General features: G+C 37.8%; 1 protein-coding gene across 3 annotated transcripts in view; it reads left to right on the plus strand.

Moving 5' to 3' along the window:
- Window positions 1–25,860, plus strand: part of NELL1 (neural EGFL like 1) — a 485,858-nt gene that overhangs the window by 128,634 nt on the left and 331,364 nt on the right. For all 3 annotated transcript variants that reach the window (XM_063437855.1, XM_063437857.1, XM_063437856.1), the window contains exon 4: window positions 14,018–14,188. In XM_063437855.1, the coding sequence (XP_063293925.1) occupies window positions 14,018–14,188 (171 nt within the window). The remainder of the gene's footprint in view (window positions 1–14,017; window positions 14,189–25,860) is intronic.

A 25,860-nucleotide genomic window follows, 5' to 3' on the forward strand; every position in this document is an offset into this window, starting at 1 on the left:
AAAAATTAACGAAAATTTAGTTTTTCATTAATTTCAGCCGAAAACGAATGAAAAATGAAATAAATGCATGAATAAATGGACCACCATTAACCCCTTAAGGACACATGATGGAACTATTCCGTCATGATTCCCTTTTATTCCAGAAGTTGTGTCCTTAAGGGGTTAATATAGTTCAATGCCAATCGTTCGTTAGTCGTAATGGTTATGATAGTTGGAATGTGCCTTAAGCATAACTTGACATACCATAGAGTACATTTAGATCATTTAAACATTTCTATAAACCCTACTAAAAATGTGTTACATTGCTGCATTTGATATCACACAGGATTCTTCCATTCGCGTCATCATATCTATATTCTTTCAAGTTACTGGTTAGGAGCTGAACACTATCTGCATTCTGATTGGCCAAGAAGAAAAATAAATTAGAATACTGCTTTGAATCTATATATGTGCATTGTCTTATCGGTCTATCTGCAGGTCTCTCATATATTCACACTGTCATAGAGTTCTTTCATTCTGCTATTTTAATTAACAGCCATCTATTTTAACCACTTCCTCTAACTTACAAACTCGTTCAAGCAGGGTACTCATTAACAACATTGTTCCTGTTAACATTTGTAGTAGTTTGTCTCATTTGCTGTTAAATTCCCTTAATAAAATACGAAATATGATGGCACTATATAAATGCCAATAATAATAATAATATTAATAATAATACGTTTAAGAATTACTGGCCCTTCAACTTCTGAATGACACTAAATTAACCAGTGGATACTCTGTCAAAGATCTAGTTTCACTGATAGCTTCCTATAAGTTTGGTGTTAACCCCTTAACGCCGTTATGGCGTACCATGCCGTCACGCATTAAATGGGCTTTAAAGCCGTTGCGACGGCATGGTACGCCGTAACGGCTTAAGCCCCCAAGAAGAGAGGTGTACTTACCTCCGCCGCGATCCTCTTCTGGGGGGCTGCCTGAGAGCCCAGGCAGTCCCCTTCCGGCAAATGAGGCCCCTGGGGGCCATGTGATCGCTCTCAAAGAGCGATCACATGGCCCCCTATAGCTGGCTGTGGATCTGCCAGCAGGGGGACTGTCTAAAATATCAGACAGTCCCCCTGCTGGTAGGAGGTGTAAAAAAAATAAATTAGACATGTGTAAAAATAAAATAAATATATTTATATATATATATAATATGTATATATATTATATATATATAATATATATACATATTATATATATGTAACGTCATACAAAGTGTATTTTAATATTAATATAAGTACATATATTAATATTAAAATACACTTAGAATGATGTTACATATATATATATATTATATATGTATATATATTATATATATAATAGATGTACATATATATTATATATAAATACGTATAATTAAAATAATAAATAAAATAATAAAATAAATAAAATGTAATATAAATTATATATGCATATGTAATTTCATTCTAACTGTATTTTGTTATTAATATATATATATCGGTAACAAAATACACTTAGAATGACATTCTATATATATCTATCTATATATAAAATACAAAAAACCGCAAATATATATATATAGATAAATACATATAATTACATAAAAGATTACATTAGTATACGCGTAGAATTTAAATACCTATAAATGCATATATATTAAAATTCTACGTGTATATTTAAATAATCTTTTAACGTAAGTATGTGATTTGATTAATTAAAATTTGATTGACATGCCTGACAACACAGGGAGAAGTGCAGAGAATTTAATTCGCAAGCACTATATTTGACCCTGTAACTCTCCAAGACACCATAAAACCTGTACATAGGGGGTACTGTTTTACTTGGGAGACTTCGCTGAACTCAAATATTAGTGTTTCAAACTGGTAAATTGTATTACAACGATGATATTTTAAGTAAAAGTGAAATTTTTCGCATTTTTTACAAGCGAACGGCACTTTTATGGTCTATATTATTTTTGTAATATGTTTTACTGTTTTAAAACACTAATATTTGTGTTTAGTGAAGTCTCCCGAGAATAACAGTACCCCCCATGTACAGGTTTTATGGTGTTTTGGAAAGCTAGAGAGTCACATATAAGGCTTGCATTTCATTTTTTTCACATTGAAATTTGCCAGATTGGTTATGTTGCCTTTGAGAGCGTATGGTAGCCCAGGAATGAGAATTACCCCCATGATGGCATACCATTTGCAAAAGTAGACAACCCGAGGTATTGCAAGTGGGGTATGTCCAGTCTTTCTTAGTAGCCACTTAGTCACAAACACTGGCCAAATATTCGTTTTTTGCTTTTTTCACACAAAAACAAATATGAACGCTAACTTTGGCCAGTGTTTGTGACTAAGTGGCTACTAAAAAAGACTAAACATACCCCACTTTCAATACCTTGGCTTGTCTACTTTTTCAAATGCTATGCCATTATGGGGGTAATGCTCATTCCTGGCTACCACACCGTCTCAAAGGTAACATTACTAATCTGGAAAATTTCAATTTGAAAATGGAATGTTCTATATTTGACCCTGTAACTTTCCAAAACAACATAAAACCTGTTAATGGGGGGTACTGTTGTACTCGTGAGACATTGCTGATTACAAATCTGTGCATTTTTTTGCAGTAAAACCTAACAGTGTTATGACATTCACAGTTAAAATGTCAGACGGAAATGCACATTTTAAAAAAAATCAAATTTTCTCACATTTTTTTTAATTTTATTCATAATAAATTATGTTCCATATATGAATAGTTAATGATAGATTAAAGCCCTGTTTCTCCTGAACTAAATGATATATAATAAGTGTGGGTGCATATAATTTGAAAGAGGGGAACTACGGGTAAACAGACATATAGCGCAAATTCCAGTTTTTGTTTACGTTTTGTTTTGATCAGAACGTGCACTATTGACTCCGTCCTGAAGGGGTTAATGGATTATGGGTTTGACTTGTTAGTAAATACGCTAATACCATGGTGTTAAAAACGGTAATAGAGAACGGACAGAGTTTTAATATGAGTAGTTCCCACTTAGAGGATCTCAAATACGTTTTAACATCTTGTATCACAGCTTGTTGCACTGGTCCTTCATCCAGTAGCCGACAGAAGTAGAATACCATGCAGGTACATCTGCAGGAGACAGCTGGGAGGTATACAATCTTTCATGACCTGACAAAACGTGAACATTTCTAAACATGAAGTCTTCAGTTATTGGATATTCCTGCCATTTTCACTGGTTTCCTTGGTGATTACTCCACTTTTTAATCACTTTTCTAATCTTTACTCTTTTTAAAATCTCCTTCACCAACGTGGAACAATAATTTTGACCACTAGGAATATGTAGACTATCCCAAACTGGAGACTGCAGTAAATGAAATGAAATGAAAGGCTTTTCAAACAAATTGTGAAACATCCGAATATTAGGCAATTTCCAATTCCAAACTCTAAACTTTATAAGGATGAAATAAAGGCCATCCACCCCTGTTTGTAGATGAGTGTTTAGATCCTGTGTGACAATTGTGGGGCCAGATAGGGCCTGAATTTTACATCAGGAAATTTCCTTTCACATTTTTTGTAATTAAAGAATTTTGTGTCAACACACAGTAAATAGAAGCTGAGGAGCAAAACCGACAATTAGCCGAAAACATGACACCTAGGGCTTATGTACTAAGTGTTGGCAATTAAAGTTCTCAAGTGCCAGTTAAAATTTTCCTTGCTTTTTTCATGGAGTGGCTGAAATGCCTGGGGGAGGGTGGTAATTATGACTGCGAATCTCAGCCATACAGTAACCACAATCTGCGTGTCAGGGAGCGTGGCCTTGGGGATACCGGTGTTAATAGCTGGGTTGCCTTACACCTTCTCTTACATGGTATAAATGTTTACTTGCTGTGCTTGGAGATTGCATGGCATCAATTGAAATTTAACTCATGTTATATTGCCATGTGTGGTGTGTATAATTACTCTTTTGAGAAGAACCTTGCTTTCTAGGCTGTCATTACGGAAGATAAATGGTTATGTAGAAAAAGAGCCATGGCCACTTTTGTGTGCGTGTTTTTTTTGTGCATTTTCCCATTTGCGTGAAAATTCTGCTTACTGCACCCTCTTCTGAACCTTTTCTTGTTCTTAAATGTATCTCTTCCAAACTATGAGACCTATGTCTAGTTGACATGAATCCTTATAGAGTGTGTAGGGAACTGCACTGACTTCCGTCAGTCTGAGCCAGGGTGCTTTAACTGTACCAGAACCAAACACCAGAGTCCCAAAGTAGTAGAATAAAGGAAAAAAGGTCCAGGCACTCCTTGGCTCAAGATAGGACTTTAGTAGAACCACAGCAACGTTTCGACCATCTAGGTCTTTATCAAGCTTTATTGAGCTTGATAAAGACCTAGATGCTCAAAATGCTGCTGTGGTTCTAATAAAGTGCCTATCTTGAACCAAGGAGTGCCTGGACCTTTTTTCCTATATTCTAGTTGACATGAATGACTTATTCAGTCGATGCCAACTTCCGGGTAATCCTTAAACCTAGCCCACCGCTTTGTAGCTGAACACCGGAAAAGCCCTCTGCCCCCATTACAATGTTTAATAAAGCCTGATATTTGTACAATAACTTAACGATTGCTTTGTTCAATAAAGTGTTGGACCCCTAGGCACAGATATACTCCTCTGCCAAAATCCAATTTGGAATGTTTTCAGGATCTTACGCTAATCTGTCTACTTTTTCCTTATTGCCCCTGCCTTTCTACTTCCCTCCTTCTCAACCAACATCCTTTATTTCTCCCTTATTCTTTTTATCTGTCTCTTTTTTCATATATCTTTTCTTCTTCTATCATTCTTTCTGTGGAGGTATGATATGATAGCCTTTGCTGCTGTCTTCCTTATAGAAGAAAAGAAAAATTCAACTTTTAGTTATTTGCAATTATCCCTTTGTCGTTGTATTTTCTATGATTGCTGTTTAGCTATTGTAATGTATTTTTTTAGTTTCTGTATTTATTTTCTTGCCAGCACCCTAATAAATACGGTCAATTAAAAAATAAAATAACAATGTTACTTGCAAGCAACATTAAAACCATGCATAGATTGTTACACTGCCCAGACGTGCTGGCTAAGACATATTAAGGAATCAATTGCAGATAGATTTTCAGAAAATTGTTTTCGGTTGGCTCTGTCTGTGAGTACAGTTTGATACCAGAGCTGGTGTCTGACAGATGGAGATTGTATAATAATAAGAAATATTGCTTTGTATAGGGTTCTATTTGATGGGGAAAGCAATGTGTAGCAATTGAAGGCCGAACCTTATGGCAGGAGAGGGCCTTTGGTCGACGGACTATCTTTTGCACTTCACACAACACTCTGCAAGCTAGAAGACACATTAAGGAAAGTAATTACTGCTAAATTCATTTAGTGTCTGTCTGTAGAGTGCGCTCTTAATGGGTATTTCAAAACAAGCTTTTCGGTACACCTGTAATACTTTTATCATCACTTCCAAATTACCCAGACACACGTTCGCTGATTTCACATTAAGATTTCCAGTTGTTCCTGTGTCGTTTGCAGAAAATAAAAATAAAAAAGCAACCAACTGGTTACAATTAAAATAAAATGAAGGTATAAAACAAAATAATATTTTTTTGGGGGGAGAAACTTTGGGCAGGAAGGAGAAGGGCGCTTTTTCTTCTCTGTTCCTTCCTCAGTGGATCCGACACAAGTGTCTGATATTGGTAAATGAAGATCAATGACTTGCTTAGCGGTTCGAAGGCAGAAATCGGGCCAATCCTTCATGGTCCAAAAGTGCATCTGGTGTCAACAGTGTTGGGTCTTCAATAACATCTATCACTAGCTGTATGTAATGATTGCCGGCCAGCTGTCTTGGCAGCCATAGTATACAAACTATTTAAAGTCTTGGCTGCTCGCTGAAAAAATAAATAAAAAGCTTAGTAATTTGTAATTAAGTGCCTCAGATTAACATCAGAGTCTTTATGAATAAACAACGTTTCGATGTAAGAAATAATTTTAATGTTTTTTAATGAGATTAGTTAGTTTATAGCTATAAATAAATATTATGGGATGTCTTAAAGTGGAGCAGACACCAGTGAAAACAATTAAATATTTAGCTTTGTCCGATTGCTTCCTTGTACAGAACTCTCACAGGATTATTTACTAAAGTGAGAATTCAAGGGGAATTCAAATTAAAAGTCAGAGTAGCTGAATGGAGATTTTTTTTATTAACAAACATGGGAAAATAGCTTGAAGCATTTTTGGAGAAAGGTTGACGTTTATTTGACGAGGGAAAGTGGACTGTCTTGATAAATGTGATCCCAATACTCCACAAATGATAGACTTGAGTTTTTTTTTTTATTCTGAATCCAGACTGTAGTGAACTCAAAATCAAACTTGCAAAATTTAGATTTAAGTGGTTTCTCCAACTCTCTTGGAGGGGTCACCTTTTTTTTTTTTCTATGTAAAATAACCCGTTGGGCACTCAAGTTTTTTCACTTACCTGGAATCCAGCACCGGACTAAGCCTCTGTCACTGATTCCAACCCAATGTCAGCAGGGGCATCATGCTGTCCAATCAAAGGCATAGAGAACCCTTTGATTGGACAGATTTGCATGCGCTCAGAGTGCATGCGCTCAATCTATACTGGTGAGGAGAGGGGGAGGGTGTTTGGGAGGACGAATTGGAGGTGGGGTGAGGAATTTAATCAAACAAAAAAAACAAGCACTCCTGATTTTATAGTGAGGCAGGAGGGCTTTACTTAGGGATTGATGGAGGAAGAAGGGGAGACAATGCTTTCCTAAGCCAAACATGTCCTTGCCAGTGTGCAGTGTGTGCTGACAACAGACATATTTTATGCACAGAACTGACATTAGGCAGCCTAGAACAGACCTGTCAAAGTCATGTGTTCCAGGGCTGTAACTAGCCCCCGGCACACAGGTACAGATTTCTCTGTACGTACAGCATTTTATGCAGAAGCAATGCACAATACAGACTCCTATCACCATGACCACTACGAATCACTGAAAAGGTCATGGTGGTTTAAGTAACCCTTTAAACTGCCAAGCTGTGATTTTAACTAGTTTGAAGATTTTTTCTCCTCAAATCTGCATTTAGTGCCTAAAGTTTATTTATATATATATTTACTATATACACTGAATAGTTATGAACTGGAATGTAATTTGCTAATTTTAGCTAATTTGCTAAATTTCTTCTACTCAAATATAGTTACAACTTGGTGTTTGTGCCTAAATGTTTCCATTTCAAATTGAACTTTAACATTTAATCAATAAACCCCTACACATTGCTTTTAAAATAGATACCCCTCTTACATCTGTTACAGGAATCAGGCCGCTGTTATTGTGATGTAATAAATCCTCATATTACGGAACAGAAGCTGAGTGGTACATTGTAGCCAGGGGCATGAAAGCACCCACTTTGCTCTGATACCAAAAGGATAACCATATGCCATTTAGACTTTGACAGAGAAACGCAGTCCTGTGTAGGCGGACGCTGAATAATCCGTTGCATATTGCCTTGGAACCGACTGTAATATTTAACTTTAATGTGAAGGAGATAACTTTGGCGAAGGTTTGCAATAACGGGATAGCAGATGTTCCCTCTGCGTTTTACACTCTGACTGTCGCTCACCCTGTGTTGTTTTACAAAAGAGAGCTGACATATTCGCACCTGTATGCTATACTAATTAAATAGCTTCCATGTAAAACAGAACTGGATATTGGGCCCGAACATATAACATTTACATAAAACTGCAGTATCCAAAACATTCCTCATTTGTTACATTTTTAGAGTTGTGGAATGCATGTAAAATCCCACTTGTTCTTTGCTACAGATTGAATCCGCACATTGAGACCTCAGTGGGTGTTTTTTTTAATCTAGCCTTATGTAGACGTATAGCAGAATAGCGTTTGCCTAATTGATAAGTTCCTAGATTTTATTGTCAGCCACGTGACTCTTTATTTCGGAACCTGAACTAGACCCCTATGGAATGGGGCTGATATTGATAACAAAATTTGACGGCATTTAGGGATCAAACAAAGGGCAGATCAGAAGCTGCAGTAAACACAAGGCTTGATTTATTTGAAGCACAGAGCAATTCCTGCCAAAGTTGGGAAAAGTGACCCAAATTTTGAGTAGGATTGTCAAATTTACCATGTTTTCCTCAACATTTATCTCTTCCTCGTGATTGGCAGTGATGAAAAGTTAGATGCCGAAAAGAAATGCGTACGAACAGTATGCCGAATAGACATGTGTATTACTTACATTCGTCCTTAAACAAATTGATTCCTTTTTAAATTGATTGATCGGTGTAAAAATGACTTGAAATGGGTTCTGTGCTGTACAAATCGATTTGAATAAGGAACTAGTACAACAAAGCACATTTTTTAATACACAATTCATATGCTGTCGGAGGACTATTAACCCATTAATCTAAGAAATTGGGTTCCCTCGTTGACTGATCAACTGATTTTCTCCAGCAGGATATAGATATTATCCGCTGCAGGGAAGCACTTTTCCTGTACCACCGCATGTTACAATGATACATGCCATGGAATGCATTGTAGATCTGTTAACGCTAGAGACTCAGGGAGACTGGGATGTAATAGTTCTAAAATAGAAATTTTCCCGAACATAGACCTGCACGCATCTTCACTTACCGACCAATTCATTTTACGATTAGGTCGTAAGAACGGGACCCGGTCGGTAAGTGAGGAGTATCTGTACATACCAAATTATGCCCTGTGCTCAAAGTTATGGTATTGCTGCCCACCCCATGTGTGTCCTATTAAGAGTTAATGGTAATAAGTGTATAGGGCTTTACAATTTAATGGCCACAGGAGTAACCGAAAAACCTCCAGTAATTTAAATGGGCATAGGGATTTGGCGTAGTTAGCAGGTAACATTTTGGGTTTTTGGTTGTCATGGACTATCCTGTAGTTTGAAAGATTTTTTGCAATTTTAGTTGGCTTTTACAACAATTGCCGGCTTGGAATATGTTGGTTCTTTACAAATAAACTAATTACAATCTCAATGAAGACTTTTTACACTGAGATTATTTTTTAGATTATATTGGAGAATCATCATAAATTCTTAAAGAAAGAAAGAAATTTGCTCATATTTGAAGAAACGAGAATCTGATTAGCTGCAGGTCTCTGATGCATGTGGAAGTATATAGGGGTTTGAAGATGGGGAATGAGACTTTAAACTGTTTCTAGCTAATGTAGCACAATTCGTCATGCTGAATAGCCCATTGGATTCACCCCACGCTTCATAAAGCAAGGAGAAAGCATTAAACTGATCTAAATGTCTGGGGGTGCAATGTTTACGCAATATGGATCTGGGTCAAGCGTGATGGCATTAATAAAATATTAATTAATAGGGGACTGACAGCTCTTCATATGTAAAGACAGATGAGAGAGATGAGTTGGTTGTTATGTTGAATGTGAGTTTTGAGATTTATTTTGGTTGTTGTTTATTAATGTTTTAATAATTTAGTGTAACGGAGAAATGCTTTTATTGATAATTTCTTAATTGCGTGTTGAATATTTTAATAGTTTAGTTTATTTAGTGCCTAGTATTTTGAGAGCCACGTTATTAAGGTTTGGATTTCAGATCATTTAAAAAATATTACGTGCATTACATATTCAATGATAATTACATGTAGATTGCTTGTGGAATATTTTGCAATAATTTTCGTAATTTTTTTTTACATTTTTAGCGTTCTTACAAATATGTGTCTTAATTATGTGATACTCTGATAACGTCTTGGTGAGGGTCTGGTGGGGGGGGGGGGGGAGGGGGAGAAGGACCATAGCGACAGGCCCTGATGGACGGGTGGAGAGAAAAGTTGGCAGAAGTAGGATATGTTGGGGCATGCAGAACCTGGCGATCTGGTGGTGGATGAGGTTGGCAGATGCAGAGATCGATTGAATGGTAGTGGCAGATGTAAGCTCTATTGATCTCATGAGACAGTTCAGATCCCATTCCATGATGATCTCATGATGGGGTGGATTCACAGCCTCTTAAGAAAATATAATCTGTGATCTGCATTATTTTATAAATTGCAGCAATGTTTTCGGAACTATTTATCAGCCTTTCTCTTGAATGTGCCTGTGCCGATGAGTGAGCAGTTTAACGTTGTTTGCCAACATTTTGCCTAATATTTATTATCACTTGTGTTAGTTACGTAAGTTAGTTTTGTAAAAATAAAATTGTGCTTTAGAGTTAGAACCTTTCTTTCCAAATTGCCTCCCTGGTGGTGGACAAAACACTCTGAACCAGGTCTCAGGGCTGCCCTATACATGTTCAGAAACTATATTTTAAGTTGTATTTAAAGTTGTACCAGAACACATTCTCTGCAATACATTAGTTCCTTTCTCAGAAGGGAGAGTTCAGTAGTTCAGCCGGCTCCCCAGCTGCTAACACATCACTTTAGTTTCTTCCATTAACTTTACATTTCTACCCCTTGAATTCCTTCCTCGCTGGGAGTTTGGTCCTGGTTGGTTTATTAAAAGATACAAAAAGAAGATGGATTAATAATTGTTCCCAACGCTAAACATGACTGCGTCATCTTATTTTTAAATATCCCTTGGATAGATTAAAGTCGGTGGAATGGTCTTAACAATATGAACAAAAATACAAGGTTTTTAGTGCTCAGTACATATAGTTCTAGATCTCGACCAATGTGAAGGAAATTAAATGCCTGAATATCTAAAATATGATGCACCAGATCATGATAAAGTCACGGTATATTATTTTTCCCATATCTCCTACTGTCTGTACGAGAATTCCGCTATAAGAATCAGTACCAGTAGTTTCTATCTTTATTCATATATGAAACTGGTGCTCTTTATTTTTATAAATATCTGCAATTATGAATCAATGTAATCAAGCAAAAAATCACCAGCTAACTACCCCATGCCTTAGTGTATACTTAAAGGACCACTATAGTGCAAGGAAAACAAACTTGTTTTCCTGGCACTATAGGGTCTTTAGGTCCCCCTCACCCTCAGGGTCCCACTCTCGCCGGGCTGAAGGGGGCTGAAGGGGTTAAACACTTACCTTTCTCCAGGGATCTCTGCTCCCTCTTCCGACGTCAGCGCTGAATGCGCATGCGCGGCAAGAGCCGCGTGCGCATTCAATCAGTCCATAGGAAAGCATTTCTCAATGCTTTCCTATGGACATCCAGCGTCTTCTCACCATGATTTTCACAGTGAGAAGCGCGGAAGCGCCTCTAGCGGCTGTCAATGAGACATCCACTAGAGCCTGGATTAACCCTAGCGTAAACATAGCAGTTTCTCTGAAACTGCTATGTTTACAACTGCAGGGTTAACCCTGGATGGACCTGGCACCCAGAGCTCTTAATTGAGCTGAAGTGGTCTTGGCGCCGATAGTGGTCCTTTAAGAAAATTAGAGTTGTTGTTTGTTTTATATAACCATAGAGTGTAAACTCACCTGGTATTATCAAGGCAAACTCACATTTGTGAGTCCTACACTAATGCAAAATCTTAATAGACACCTACCCTGCTTTCTCTCCACAAAACCTCTTGCTTTGGTGAGTCATTATAAAATCCTATATATTTTAACCCTTGTATTTATATATCCCCCAGACTACTAACCTGTCTCATAACATTTTATGTTTCCAGTGATACATTTCAAAGAGATTAGTAGAGAACATTGTTTATTGAACTGGTTTTTGTGTATTGACCCTATCCTTTTTGTTTGGCAGTTAAAACAATGCCACTTTTTTCTAGAAATGCCAGGGTTTTAATTTTGCCTAAACCACACCCTGGTGACTGTAAGACATTCTGGACCTAGAACACTTCCTTGTTGAAGACCTGCAATTTTCAGAGCTCTTCCAATTAGACAGCTGCCATACTGCATACTGACTCTAAATGCATCCAGTGCCGGTCTATGAGATGATATGGATTAAGATCATCAATTATTATGATTTCCGAGGTAGCTGGAGTAGATTTGTTTTTCAACGTTTTTATTGCATTTTTTAAATGGGATCCTAGATCTAAAAGGAACACGCAAAGATTAAAAATAAATATATCCCCTCCCCTCCCTCCCCCCAAAGTGTGCCTGTAACAAAATTATGCAATTGGAAATAATTTCAGAACTGTCAAAAAAAATTTAAATTAGCATTTTCTGCAGATCTGCAGAGTAAAACAGAAAACAAAATGTGTGGGTTTGTTTCAGAAAGTTTGGCGTGGGGAAGTGACAGAGACAGTTTGCAGGGACTCTATTGATAATGACAGTAAAATCACTTTCCAGGGAGACTTTGACAATGATTTTCTTTGATGGTGATCAGTCTACACGTTTTCCCGTAGTTCTCCAAACCCCTTTTTACAGCCAGAAGTTCTCGTTGACTTGGCGGCTCCATCTGACAGAAATGTGATTAAAAGGAAACCATCACCTCTGTCACCAAGGCCCCAGATCCACAGACATGCAACGTGGGACTTGTCTGTCGTGTTACAGATCAGAGCGTCAGAGAGTGTATTAAACAGTGTCTAGTGTAAGGTTCACATATGATGATTTGGTAGTTCTCATTCAGAGACACTATTGCTTGTTAGTAATTCCTCTAAGATATCTAGTTTACTTGTGTGACATCTAGTAGCTATGCCCCGATACATACTGTCTAATCTTTCTTTCTTTTTTTTTTTCAATTTGGACCATTTTTCATTAACTAGTGTGGCTATGTGGTAGGATGTGGCGGGGCTCGGGTTCGTAGCTATTTTAAAGGTCATGGTCTATACCCCGTGACAATATGGTATAAAGTTTGTGAAAGAACATGGAAACATTTGCTAATCAGCCACCGTCGAAAGAGATAATTAACTAAACGAACTGTGTGTGAACAAGTGATCATCCTATTTTATTTTTCTCGTTTGTGTCTTACCCTCCATAAAATCGTATAGCGATTAGTTAACAGAATTTCCCAATTTTGAAAAATTAGCAAATAGTGATAGCTAGTGAACAATTAATGAAATTGTATGATAAAAGAGCATATTACTCACAAATTGCACTTTCATTAATAATATAGTATAGCCAAAAAAATAAATAAAAAATAAATAAATAATATATATATTTATTTATTTATTCATTTATTTAGCTTTCTTAGTACATAGTTCCCATTGTATCATCCTCACCTGCCTGAAATTGCATTAGATTATCCTGGAAATGTAGTCAGGCAAACTACAGACACCACGAAACAACATTTGTACTACTTTATTTACAAAAACAATTATTATAATTTATGTTGATGCTCTCTTACGTCTAACGAAATTTTTAGAAAGTAAATGTTTCACAACTCAGCTTGGGAATTTTGTAAAGATGGCAAATTTAATATCCGACAAATTCTGCCTATGCTGGTCCAAATCTCAAGGGTCATTTCTGGGTTAGCAGAATTCCCACTAATGATTACAAATGTTTGGTTTGGTTGCTGAGAGAGTCCAGATCATGAATCTAGAGCTGGAAGGGGTATGATTTCTTTTCTTTTTTTTTTTTTTTAAACTAAGCACCAGGTTTTTCTGTAAAGAGATCGGGAGGAGCAGTATGTGTCATATTTTAAAAGAGTTTTATGAAACATTCAGTATTTTCATTAAAAATAACAAAAATAATCAGTTTGTTAAATGAGTACAGTTCTGATGGTCTACTCTTTACAATATTTAGTCGTATAACTCACTCAGCCCTTGTACGGCCTATATTTTATTAATTTGAAAAACAGAATGCATTGGAAATCTACATATTTATTGTAAAGAATATCTTTTCATTTGAGATCAAAGAACCAACAATTTTAACATAAGCGGAGATAATTGATATTTATGGTAAATTCAGTTTCCATCATTCCATTAGTAACGAAAGATTGATTAGACAGTTAGATATTATGAATGTTTAGTTGTTTAAAAAAAAAAAATGAAAAATATATATATACATGTATCAATTCTATTTTTCACGTTGAACATTTTTTTTAAACTAAAAGAGATTTTGTTATTTTTTTTGGCAGCTTCTTTGAGTTGGAAAGCAGCGGATTGAGGGATGAAATCAGATATCACTACAGATTTAATGGCAAGTCAAGAACAGAGGCCTTCCCATACCGGCTTGCAGATGGACAGTGGCACAAAATCGCGCTCACTGTCAGTGCAAACCATGTCTCACTGCACGTGGACTGTAATAGGTAAGCCACGGTTGTTATTTTAATTTAACCATGTGCGTTGTAAAAAGCATCTTGTACTTAGACCTGTGCGATAATGCAGTCTCTCCTGTTTTATATGAATACAATTGAGAAAAAAAAAAGAGAAAAAAAAGACCTGGACGGAGGTATATTTTTGTTTTCTTCCACAAAACCAGACGTGGGCATGGCAGCTTATTACAATTATATGTTAGGAATTAAATTGACGTCTTTAAAAAAATCAATTTTTTTAGTGGACATTGAAGGAGGGTAGTCAACAAGGTTCACACATAGTCAGTTGATAATTATTAACTTGACTCAGCTTATACTGACCCTCAGAGCTCTCTTCAAGCTGAGCTGAAGCAAGTGTTTAGTAGTTCTCTTTAAGAACTGAAACAGTATTATTGCACTCCTTTAATATGTAACCTGTAACTACCAAATAGGTGGAATTCCCATTTATATGAGGAATCAGGCTGTTGCAATGTTTGATCATATACTTTAACTTAAACTAAAAATTATTTATTCCTGATGCAGGTGTTTATAGTTGTCTAAACAGGGAATTACTGTTGAACAGACGCAAAAATAACAAATTTGATTGCTACACTAAAATCACAGCAGTGAAGAGGTTAAACGCAAGGGCAAACTTAGACTCTTTTATAGGATAATTGGAGATAGATTTTAATTTTTTCCTTTTTTTTATTTTGTATTTTTGCAGTGCATAAGAGTGTAAAAACAAGCATGAGTTACCCCAATGGCATTCCTCAGGCATTATATCATGCTTTACATTTGGGGTATTTGGGAACACGTGCACAATTTTACATTATAGGTAGAGTAACATAGGTTAAAGCATGACGTTTATGTAGTGTAGTTCAAGCTAGATACAAGATAAGAGTGAGTAACATGTTTGGCTATCCTTTGGCATAGGCAGGTATTTATCGCATGTAGTGTACTATCCTGCAGCAGTTTAGTCATGGAGTGGTGTGGGTACACAAGGTATGTGTTCTGCAGTGTGCTGAGAAGGTGTGCCTGTGTAACGTTACTCAGGGGATGAACACCTGGTCAGCCCCTATATAGCTTTAATATGTAGTTAAACAAAAGCATGAAAATGTAGTTAAACAAAAGCATGTAGGCATAGATAGCAAAAATAGCTCAATATCAGTGGTAACTTCAGTATGGTTTTAGCTGGGTACATCAGATTACTGAGGTGGCAGCCGGGGCTTATATCAATGTGTCCCTGAGCAGTGAGGGCTGTGTTCGGGGTGGCATGTCCATGTCAGCCAATGCCTTAACTCGGTAAATTAGGAGATGCTCCGGGTATGGCAGCTTGAGCAGGGTGTGCTGGGATCTCGCCCCTACTTCTCCGTGCTTGAAAGGGGCTCACAGCTGGGGTCTATGGACCCTATCATCCTGGTGATCCAAGTGTGGGTACCGGGTCTGCGCCGACTTGGTCGAGGTTTGGCGGCTTTCGCTGGAGTGGCCCTCAGCTTTGTTAGGCCAGGAGTACGCTTCACAGGAGTATGCTTCGTGAGGTTGCTGTGCCCCTCTCTGTGGCTCTCGCCAGTGCATTCTCTCCCCGGATGCTGGGTCTGTGGGGTCAACATCCAAGCCTCCAGCCGTCGCCAGAATCTCTGAAACACTTTATCCAGCTTTTGGAGCATGCATTCCACAAAGCCGGTAGGACCGTCCCTGACCTTTGCAGCTCGTGCCTCTGTATAGAGAGCTCGTCCGCCATCTTGGATGTGTCTGCCATGTGCACCATGCAGTCTGTGTCGGTCGCTTGGTTGTGGTGTGAGGCTATGGGATAAGCCAGTTGGCGGAGAGGCCCACAAAAGGTATCCCTGGAACCACCGGCTTTTCAGGAATACTCTCAATGTTGCTCTGCGTCCAGGTAAATGTTTGGCTCGGTAGTTTAGTCGGTTTTGTGTTGCAAGATGCTGGAGCTCTCGCAACACACGTCTGATCTGTTCAGTAGCTTGGCTCCGCCCCAGATTTTTATTTTTAATTCTGGCCTTGCTATGACATAGAGTTACATTCTCAAAGATATTTTTAAACATTCTCACTCTAACGGCATGTAAAAGCTGAATGCTATTTTTTAAAATGTGAGATGGAATTTCACATTACACGGAGACACGCATCCTGATACATGTTGCAAAAAAAGACCTTGTTTGCTGAAATGAATGTATAATGGTACAACTGTAACAACAAACCATCCAATGTCAATCCAATATAATTGTTACAATGGAGAAAATAAAAGCAATAATAATGAAGTGTCCTTATTCACTAATGCAAAACAGTCACAATGACTTCTACAATCAGTGCAAAGTACTGAGTAAAATTTATTTCAAATTATTTCTGAAATCTCCATTCATTAATATCCCAGTTGTGATACTTTATACATATCTTTAGCAGCTGACTTAAATATGTAATTCAGGCACAGTATGTTCATTTCATTAATTGCTGTTAACTTTTACAAAACTACAAGGATTTATATACTTTATTTTGACGCAGTCTTGACCTATTTTTCCGATGGGGATCAGCATTTTATTGTTCAGCGGCTCAAATCACCTTTAATTTCTGTTTCTGATAATTAACGAAAGTTACAAAATCTCTTGGTCGTTATAATATTGTAGCTATTGAGGTAAATTTATATTTGCTAAAAATTAGTTAGAAAACAAATATCACTTAACGTGATGTTTGTCAGTACATAGTATACATATTAGATGTTTATCAATTAAAAGAAAAATGGTTATACTTAATTCATGTTTAGCTATCACCTCCCTATCAGGGTTACTTTTGAAACTCTGAATACAATTTAAATGTCACAATTGATGCTAAAATATGTGATCTAAATTGTGTAAAATGCTTTCCTGGTCGCAAGCTGTTGGGGCTTGGCGAATGGATGTGTATTTATCTGCACTTAAAAAATAAAGAATTTAAATAAAAAAAAAAAATATGTGATCTGAAAAAAATGGATATAGTCACAGTTTAGCAATTTCAGCCTTAGTTTTGCAATTTGGATTTAAATTGCCATAATTTGAATTTAGCGAATAACCCTGTATACTGTATGTTTTAATACTCTAATTATTTACAATTTGATCTGTACACGGAAACTAATTTGTGCCTAAATTAACTACTGTGGTTACTTCTACAAAATAGCCTACCCCTCTATTTGGCAGTGCAATCAATAAAGCAACACCTTATTGTATCTTGTATTGTTTATATCATTTAGTCTGTATTACAACGAGAAAAATTGAAAATCATTTTAAAGGTTTTTAAAATGTTTAAATAAGCCGTTTCAGAGGTACAGGAGTCACTGGCAAATATACAATATTATCCTGGTTTATTGGAGGGTGACAAATTGGGTTATAGTATGCACTAAACTTGGAACTAGTGAAGATTAGTAAGGGAATTGCACATTTTATGACAATATACCCAAGCAGGAAAGATTTGAATATTTTCTATTCTCATTTCAATATTCTACAATTCCAAATAATGAGCTTCACAAGTATTAATGAAAGCAATATATTTTCTTTGCAGAGCAGTTGATCCATAGAATGGACTCTGGGCAGAGGTGGTGGCAGCTAATGTTTAGATTGTAAGCTTGATGTAAGCTTCACCCACCGTTGACATTGTCAATCGTATTTTGTTAGAATGACTTGTTTGTCTTGCCTATTGTACAGCACTGCGGAATATGTTGCTGTATATAAATACATCTAATTGTAATTAATTAGATACTGTATAAAAGAAAATTCTTGTGATTTTGAGAATGAGTTAAGTGTCCATTTTTAGGAACATCGGAGGTTAGATGGGCCAGTATGCAGATTATAAGCTTGCCCTTGTTCTTCTGAAAATCTGGCTGCAGTTACTATAGCAACAGTCTGAGATCTCAGCTGAAAACGGGTGATTTGCTCCACCTACCAAAGATGTTTGATTTCTCTATGAATACATCTTACTCTGTTTATTAGTATTAAGGCTTTTAGAGGGTCACTGTACGGAACAATTTTGTGAATTATCTGAACTGGCTTTTAGTGCAGTAAAGCCGCTTTTAAATCAATACAGTTGATACATTTTAGAAAATTACAGTGTTGCTTTCCTTAACATTTGCTTGAGTTTAGACAGTTTTATTCTTGTCTGGCGACAATATTGTAAATATTAGAAAGCTTTGGTCTAATCAGAAAGATTTTCCAAGAACTCGCATAGGATTTTTAAGGTTTAGTTTGGAATTAGGTCAGACTTTCACTTGGTCATTCTAAAACACATATTTTCTTTTTCTTTGGCTACCCTTTCCTCAATATGTTTATTTGTATGATTACTGTGTCTTTATGTGGTCTTCTTCAAGATTATACAATTTTTTTCTGGGTTTGTGGTCTAACATAGCCTTCTAGAATCTTCTGTTACCACAGAGAAATCATAGTTGTCTCACAAGGATTCTAGTCCCTAATTCTCACAATCCCACCACTGCCCCGTCTGTGGGATAAGGTCCAGCTGTTTACATTGACTTTTTTTTTTACTTTTTGTTTTTATCATTTTGTTTTCTGTTAAACATTTTGTTTCTATTTATTTGTTATCTATTTTTTTAAATTTTTTTATTACTGGCTTGAATTGAAGCTGCCATTTCCCAGCATTTTATGTTTACTTATCCCTTTTTATTTTTATTTGTGAGGTAAGAAAAAAAAGTATATATTTGGGGCGGACCCTAGCAGCAGAAGCGAGCAGTCTCATGTTTCCGGAGCTCCGTGTAACAAAGCCCTTTCAAGCATCTCCTAATCTACAATTTACACCGGAACCAAGCTCTAAAGGCTCCCTCAGCTCCCGCAGACCCGATTGGGTGAAAAAAAGTATACATTATCTGTAGAAACCCACCTCTTTATCCTGTGGCTGTGTGCCTCCATCTTAGCTCCCTGTCAATCATTGTTATGAACTCTGTCCTTTACACCCGGCAGTCAGCATAGAGAGAGCATACAGAGAAGAGGAGACATGAAACAATGTTTATATATCTCCTCTTCATTTTCAATGTTTGCCTTGGCTTTGCCGTGTTAGAACTGGATTAATATGTAATTTTCTAACTTTATTTAATACAAATCTGATCAGCTCATGAAGATAGGTTAAAACGGGTTATAGATGATTTTCAATGTTTTATTTAATGGTGTCATTTACAGATAACTTAGCACCACTGCAGATCCCTTATGACAAGCTGTGTTATCAGACAAAATATATAAGTCACGCTCTTCTCACCTTTTGTACCAGTGTCTAATGTAATCTTACCATATTCTTATTTGTCAGAACATTGCGAGGACAAACAATATACTTTATAAAACATTTCATACATTTGACTGTAATTTTACTTTCATGGAACTTGTGTAATGGTCCCACCATGGGCTCATTTATAACTGACACATGGAATCTGCAAAGGCCAAGGATGTGGTTGACGGTCCCAGTGATGAAGTCTATCCAGAACTGGGAGAAGGATGGAAACCCTTTTGGAATATACAACGTAACTGTGTTTTGGACTTGAGCATTCTGTTTAAAATTAATTGCAATTCGTCAGAATTTTGGGTGATTGTCGAGTTGTCCTCATTCTGTAACTCCGAATCATCATATGACCAAATCCCGAAAAAAAATAAAATGAGGAATAAATTACCGTATTTATTCGAGTATAACGCGCAAAATTTTGTACCGATTTTTAATTTAAAATTAGGGGTGCGCGTTATACTCGAATAAATATTCGAGTGGGTGCTCCGATTATACCTCCCAGGACCGACGGGCTCATTACAAGCCCGGCGGTCCTGGGGGGGCGGGCAGCAAGCGTTTACTCACCTCCGTGCAGCTCCTCCAGCTTCCCAGTGTAAATCTCGCGAGACCTGCGGCCAGCTCTGACTTCAGAGCTGGCCGCGGGTCTCGCGAGATTTACACTGGGAAGCTGGAGGAGCTGCACGGAGGTGAGTAAACGTGTGCCGCCCGCCCCCCCAGGACCGCCGGGCTTGTAATGAGCCCGGCGGTCGGTATTATCGGAGCATATTTATTCGAGTATAACAAGCACCCTAATTTTCGATTAAAAATCGGTATAAAATTTTATGCCGATTTTTAATCGAAAATTAGGGGTGCGCGTTATACACGTGTGCGCGTTATACTCGAATAAATACGGTAGCCATTTAGTAAGTTCCGTGATTCGAAGTTCCAACTGTAGCGCCATAAAAAAAGAGATGCTTGATGGGAAAAAAAGATGATTGATGGTTAGAGGTCAGCCACTAAATGCTGATTTTATTCACAGATCAAATAAGGAGTGACTAATAGAGGGATAAAAAAAAAACTATATTTATAAATGATATATTTAAAAAACATACAATATATAAATAGATTCGTTTTTTTTTTTTTTACCTGTTCCTAGTGTTTTCCCCTTTGGTTACTTCTTCCCACTTGATCTGTGAACTAAATGGCGGGACGATGCTCCTACCAGTCTACTGGAAAAAATATACATAATAATCATATATATATCACAAAAGTTTTGCACTCCTACTCACAGTTATTTTTGACACGGTGCTCGATAACACAAGTTAGTCGATAATCCAAAAAAGTCCTGAGGAAAGTTCATGGTTTGAACTGAAACGTCGATTTGATTTGACACTCTTCAATAAAGAAAGTCTTTACTTTGAAAATCCCTGGAGTGCTGATAAAATGTTTGGGATTATCTAATATTTATATAATATAAAATATTTTTTGTGATATACTAATTGGAGAATCTTTGAGCCATTTTGGTTCATCTGAATAATTTTTTCCAAAACTATCGTAGAGATGAAATTCGTCCAAAACGAAACACCACATAAACAAAATCCGATATGCCCTCAATTTTTTTCCACAGTGCACGTCTGCTGTTTTTTAAATATTTCATTAAAACGATGAACGAAAACCTCACTCAGAGGATGTTTAAGGTGTTAATGGATTTCTAACCACATCTGAAGAACATCAATGAGGGAGTCCGATATTTACTGATCACCAAAAGCTCTTAGACTCCTGATGCTCTGTGATTCTGATCCGTTTATGGCCTTGGGAAGACTGTGTTTGCGAAACTCTGAACTAAATCGCCAATAGGTATAAATCACACTTTGGTAACAAGTTTAAACAAAGAAGACATATTAACTTTACAAATCAAACAAGTAAATCTCAGGTTGAAAAAAAGGCTACGTAGTTTTTATTTGTTCGGCCAGATATAATTATTCAGCGCTGTTCTATTTCCCCCAAGTATTTGAATAGTTCAGTATGTTTTCTTTCAAACTGGAACAGAAATGTCTATGTGAATGGATAAAAAGAAATGATTTGCTTGTGTTCACTACTCTGCTACTGAATCCCTTTGCTACAGCCTGCCAGTTTTCTAATTTCCCTCTTATATCAAAGTGCTAAGTCTATGACAATAATTTATGCGCGTATTTTAGTCTCATTTTCCGCCAGTCTCTATACAAACCCTCTAATCATCTCTTCCCCAGCCTCTGCACTGCACCCTTAAATTCACCACCCCCCTCGCCTCTACACAGACATTTAAAGCTCTGTGTCTCCCAATTCTGTATTCTGCGATCCTATCTCTATCTGTTGCCCACTCTCTACTCTGAATCATTATACATAGAGCAGTCTAATCACGTGAAACCCCCTATAACAGAGAATGGGATATATCATTATACAATAGTAATAACTCAGGCTGAAATCACTGGGAATAGCAAAATAATATCAAAGCAGGGAAGTGTCTGAAAACAGGCTTATAAAGACCCAAATCAGCTGGTTTAGAAACTGAAGGGACGCTGTAGTCACCAAAACAACTTTAGCTCAATGAAGCAGTGTTGGTGTATAGATCAAGCCCCTGCAGTATAATTTCTCAATTCTCTGCCATTTAGGAGTTAAATCGCTTTGTTTATTCAGCCCAAGTCATCAGTGGCGTCTCCAGCATTCATATTTAGGGGGGGCACATGGGGGGCCAGGGACAGAAGTAGGGGGGCAATTACAAACCGTGTGTGTGTGTGTGTGTACACACACATACACGTGGAGAACATTTAAAAGTTAACAAAATTCAGATTTCCAGCACCTTGATAAATATGCTAAAGTCTGCTTTAGATATGCAATTGTAACAATATCTCATGATGCCAGAATTGTTACAAAACTATTTTTTTGTTTTTTTAAAATATTTATTTTTTAAATAATATACAACATGCAATCTGAAGGGAATTTAAATTAACACTTCTATATAAATATTTCACATACATAGAAAATGGCCACTTAACAGTGTATTCTCTACGCTAGAGTTTAAGCATTTTAAAGTGACACAAAGTTGTATTTTGAAATGCTAACTCAAATGAATTTTTCAGAAGAGCAGATTTAGCTCTACTTCCATGAACAACTAAAAATGGTTGGCACTAAAGTTTGTGCGCTGACCTATAGTTGGTGAATACTAGACCAACACAAACTAAAATTACTTGTTTCATTCTCGTGCTCACAATATGGATTCCTGGGTACATAAACATCATTTAGTCAAAAGCTGCAATATAAGTTCACGTTACTTACAGTAGTAGTGCCACTGTCTGGAGTGTCTGCTCCGCTCACTGAGTCCCTCTGCAAATCAGGTAGGTAAGGTTTCACACCTTACGTGGGGCCGCACTGCAAACTGTTTGCAATCTCTGGTAAGTAAGGTGACATTGTCACAACACTGTCTGCAATCTCAGGAGTAAGTAACCTTTGTCACACTCACACCACTCACTGTAATCAGTGCAATTAATTCACTTTTCTCAGAACCTAGATGTGGCAGAGGCCACGGGCCACAATACCTGCTCCTCTCTGCTTGCTCTGTTCTGCCTCCTTTGCGCTGCTCCTCTTGGCTTGCTCTACTCTGCCTCCTCTCTGTATGCTGTGCTTCTATTTGCATGCTCTGCTCCACTCCTCTCTGCTTGCTCTGCTCCGCTACTCTCGACTTGCTCTGCTTCTCTCTGCTTGCTCTGCTCCGCTCCTCTTTACTTGCTCTGCTCCTCTCTGCTTGCTCTGCTCCGCTACTCTCGACTTGCTCTACTTTTCTCTACTTACTCTGCTCCTCTCTACTTGCTCTGCTCCTCTCTGCTTGCTCTGCTCCTCTCTGCTTCCTCTGCCTCTCTCTGCTTGCTCTGCATCTCTCTGCTTGCTCTGCCTCTCTCTGCTTGCTCTGCCTCTCTCTGCTTGCTCTGCCTCTCTCTGCTTGCTCTGCTCTTGTCCTCTCTGCTCCTCTCTACTTGCTCTGTGCTGCCTCTTCTCTGCTTGTTCTGCTCCTCTCTGTTTGCTCTGCTCCTGCACACATATTGCCTAATACATACACACACACACACTGCCTAATACATCCATCCATACATTTATACACACATATTGCCTGATACATATACACACACACTGCCTAATACATCCATCCATACATTTATACACACATATTGCCTGATACATATACACACACACTGCCTAATACATCCATCCATACATTTATACACACATATTGCCTGATACATATACACACACACTGCCTAATACATCCATCCATACATTTATACACACATATTGCCTAATACATAGACCCATAAACGCACACTGCCTAATACATGCTCACTGAATACTTACATCCATACACACATACTGCCTAATACATCCATCTGCACACACATATTGCACAATACATATATTGCCTAATACATACACCCATACACGCACACTGCCTAATACATCCATCCATACACACATACTGCCAAATACCAGACATCCCAAGTCTCCCGGTAGTTCAGGGAGACTCTCGCATGTTGAATGCGGTTCCCTGACACCTGCAGATCATACACAATATCCCGGAAATCACACACACAATCAAATCTATAAAGTATGACTTCTGTGCATGTCAATATGTGTGTTCATCTGTGTGTGTTTCAGTGTGTGTATCTGAATGTGTGTGTCAGTGTGCGTTTCAATGTGTGTATCTGTGTCAGTGTGTATGTGCCAGAGTGTGTGTATGTGCCAGTACGCGTATCTGTGTGTCTGTGTTTGTTGGTGGAGGGGGGGAGAGTGAGCGAAAGCATGTCAGGGGGAGTTGGAGTGACCGCACATGTGCACGGGGGTGGCGTAGTAACTTGTGAAGCCACCTCCCTGAAATGCATTTTTGCATGTTGGGATGTCTGTAATACATACATTTTACATGACATATATAATTTATAGCTGTTATAATAAAATTTTCATTCATTTGGTGGGATTTTATTTATAATATTGTGGGATTTAATTTATAGTAATGGGTTTACATTAATGTTACAGTGAACCTGTCTGACAGGTTCACTGTAAGAAACATTTTTTTCATTATAATCTATCAAATGTATTATGAATATAATTGGTTGCATAGTCACTTGCACACAATGTCACTTACACACTCTAACATACACTCTTACTGAAGTATACGCATGTCACACACTCTCACTAACACACATTTATTAAGTATATACACAATGTCACTGACACACTCTCACTAACACACACTATTATTAAGTATACATACAATGTCACATACTAACACATTATTATTACGTATACACACAACGTCACTGACACACACTAAGTATACACACAATGTCACACACTCCCACTAACACTCACTATTATTAAGTATACACACAATGTCTCACACTCTCACTAACACACACTATTCAGTATACACACACACAATGTCTCACACTCTCACTAACACACACTATTCAGTATACACACACACAATGTCTCACACTCTCACTAACACACACTATTCAGTATACACACACACACAATGTCTCACACTCTTACTAACACACACTATTTGTGATGTAATTCCAGTAAAATACAAGTTTAGCAGGCTAAGATTGCCACAAGGCATATGTATGTATATGTGTTTGTAGTATCAGTTAGTTAATTACACGTAGCTAAGATACTGTTATCACTGTACTGACCAGGTGCAGGAATGTAAGAACTGGAATTACGCGTCCCTCTCCTTTGTATCAGATGAGCCACGTGGTTAGACCGGATGGATGAGTTTAGACTCTATTTATTAAATAGGTTAAGGGTATGTGTGGGTGTAGTTAATTGTGGGAGGAGCTACAGTGCTATATAAGGAATGTACTCTATGTATTCAGTACTCAGACTTTGCTGTATTTTGGTGACGCTAGTCCCTCTGAGTCCCGATCGGTGATCCAATAAAGAATCTCTTCCTTCCTGAAGAAACCTGTGTCCATCTCTCTGTGCTTGGCTTCCGTCAGTTTCTCCGGTATCATTTGGTGCATTGGCCGGGAAGCTCATCGTTCAACGGTAGCTGAGAGGCAGAGGCGTGAGACGGTCTATCTTTGCCCACGTTCTCTACGGCTGCACCCCTGAACTTCTGCGTGGATCTCCCTTCGTCTCGGCGCCACTGGTCTGTTGTCCAGGAGATCATCGGCCTCTACGTGAGAAGTGCTGGGGTGTCCCCGTCGATGAGTGTGAACTCAGGTTCAGGAACGAGGAGGTAAGACAACTGCTGTTTTAGACGGCAGGACCCACTAGGGGTATACCGATTGTGCGGTAGGCCCAAAGGGGTTTTGAATCTGTGTATCTGCCCCCTCTGTCGGAGGGAAGGAGCGAAGGCGCACCGCTCGATCGAACGCTCTTTAGTCAGACCGTTTGATTTGGTTAGTCAGGCG

This window comes from Pelobates fuscus, chromosome 12, assembly GCF_036172605.1.
Source record: "Pelobates fuscus isolate aPelFus1 chromosome 12, aPelFus1.pri, whole genome shotgun sequence".
In the NCBI taxonomy this organism is placed as follows: Eukaryota; Metazoa; Chordata; class Amphibia; order Anura; family Pelobatidae; genus Pelobates; species Pelobates fuscus.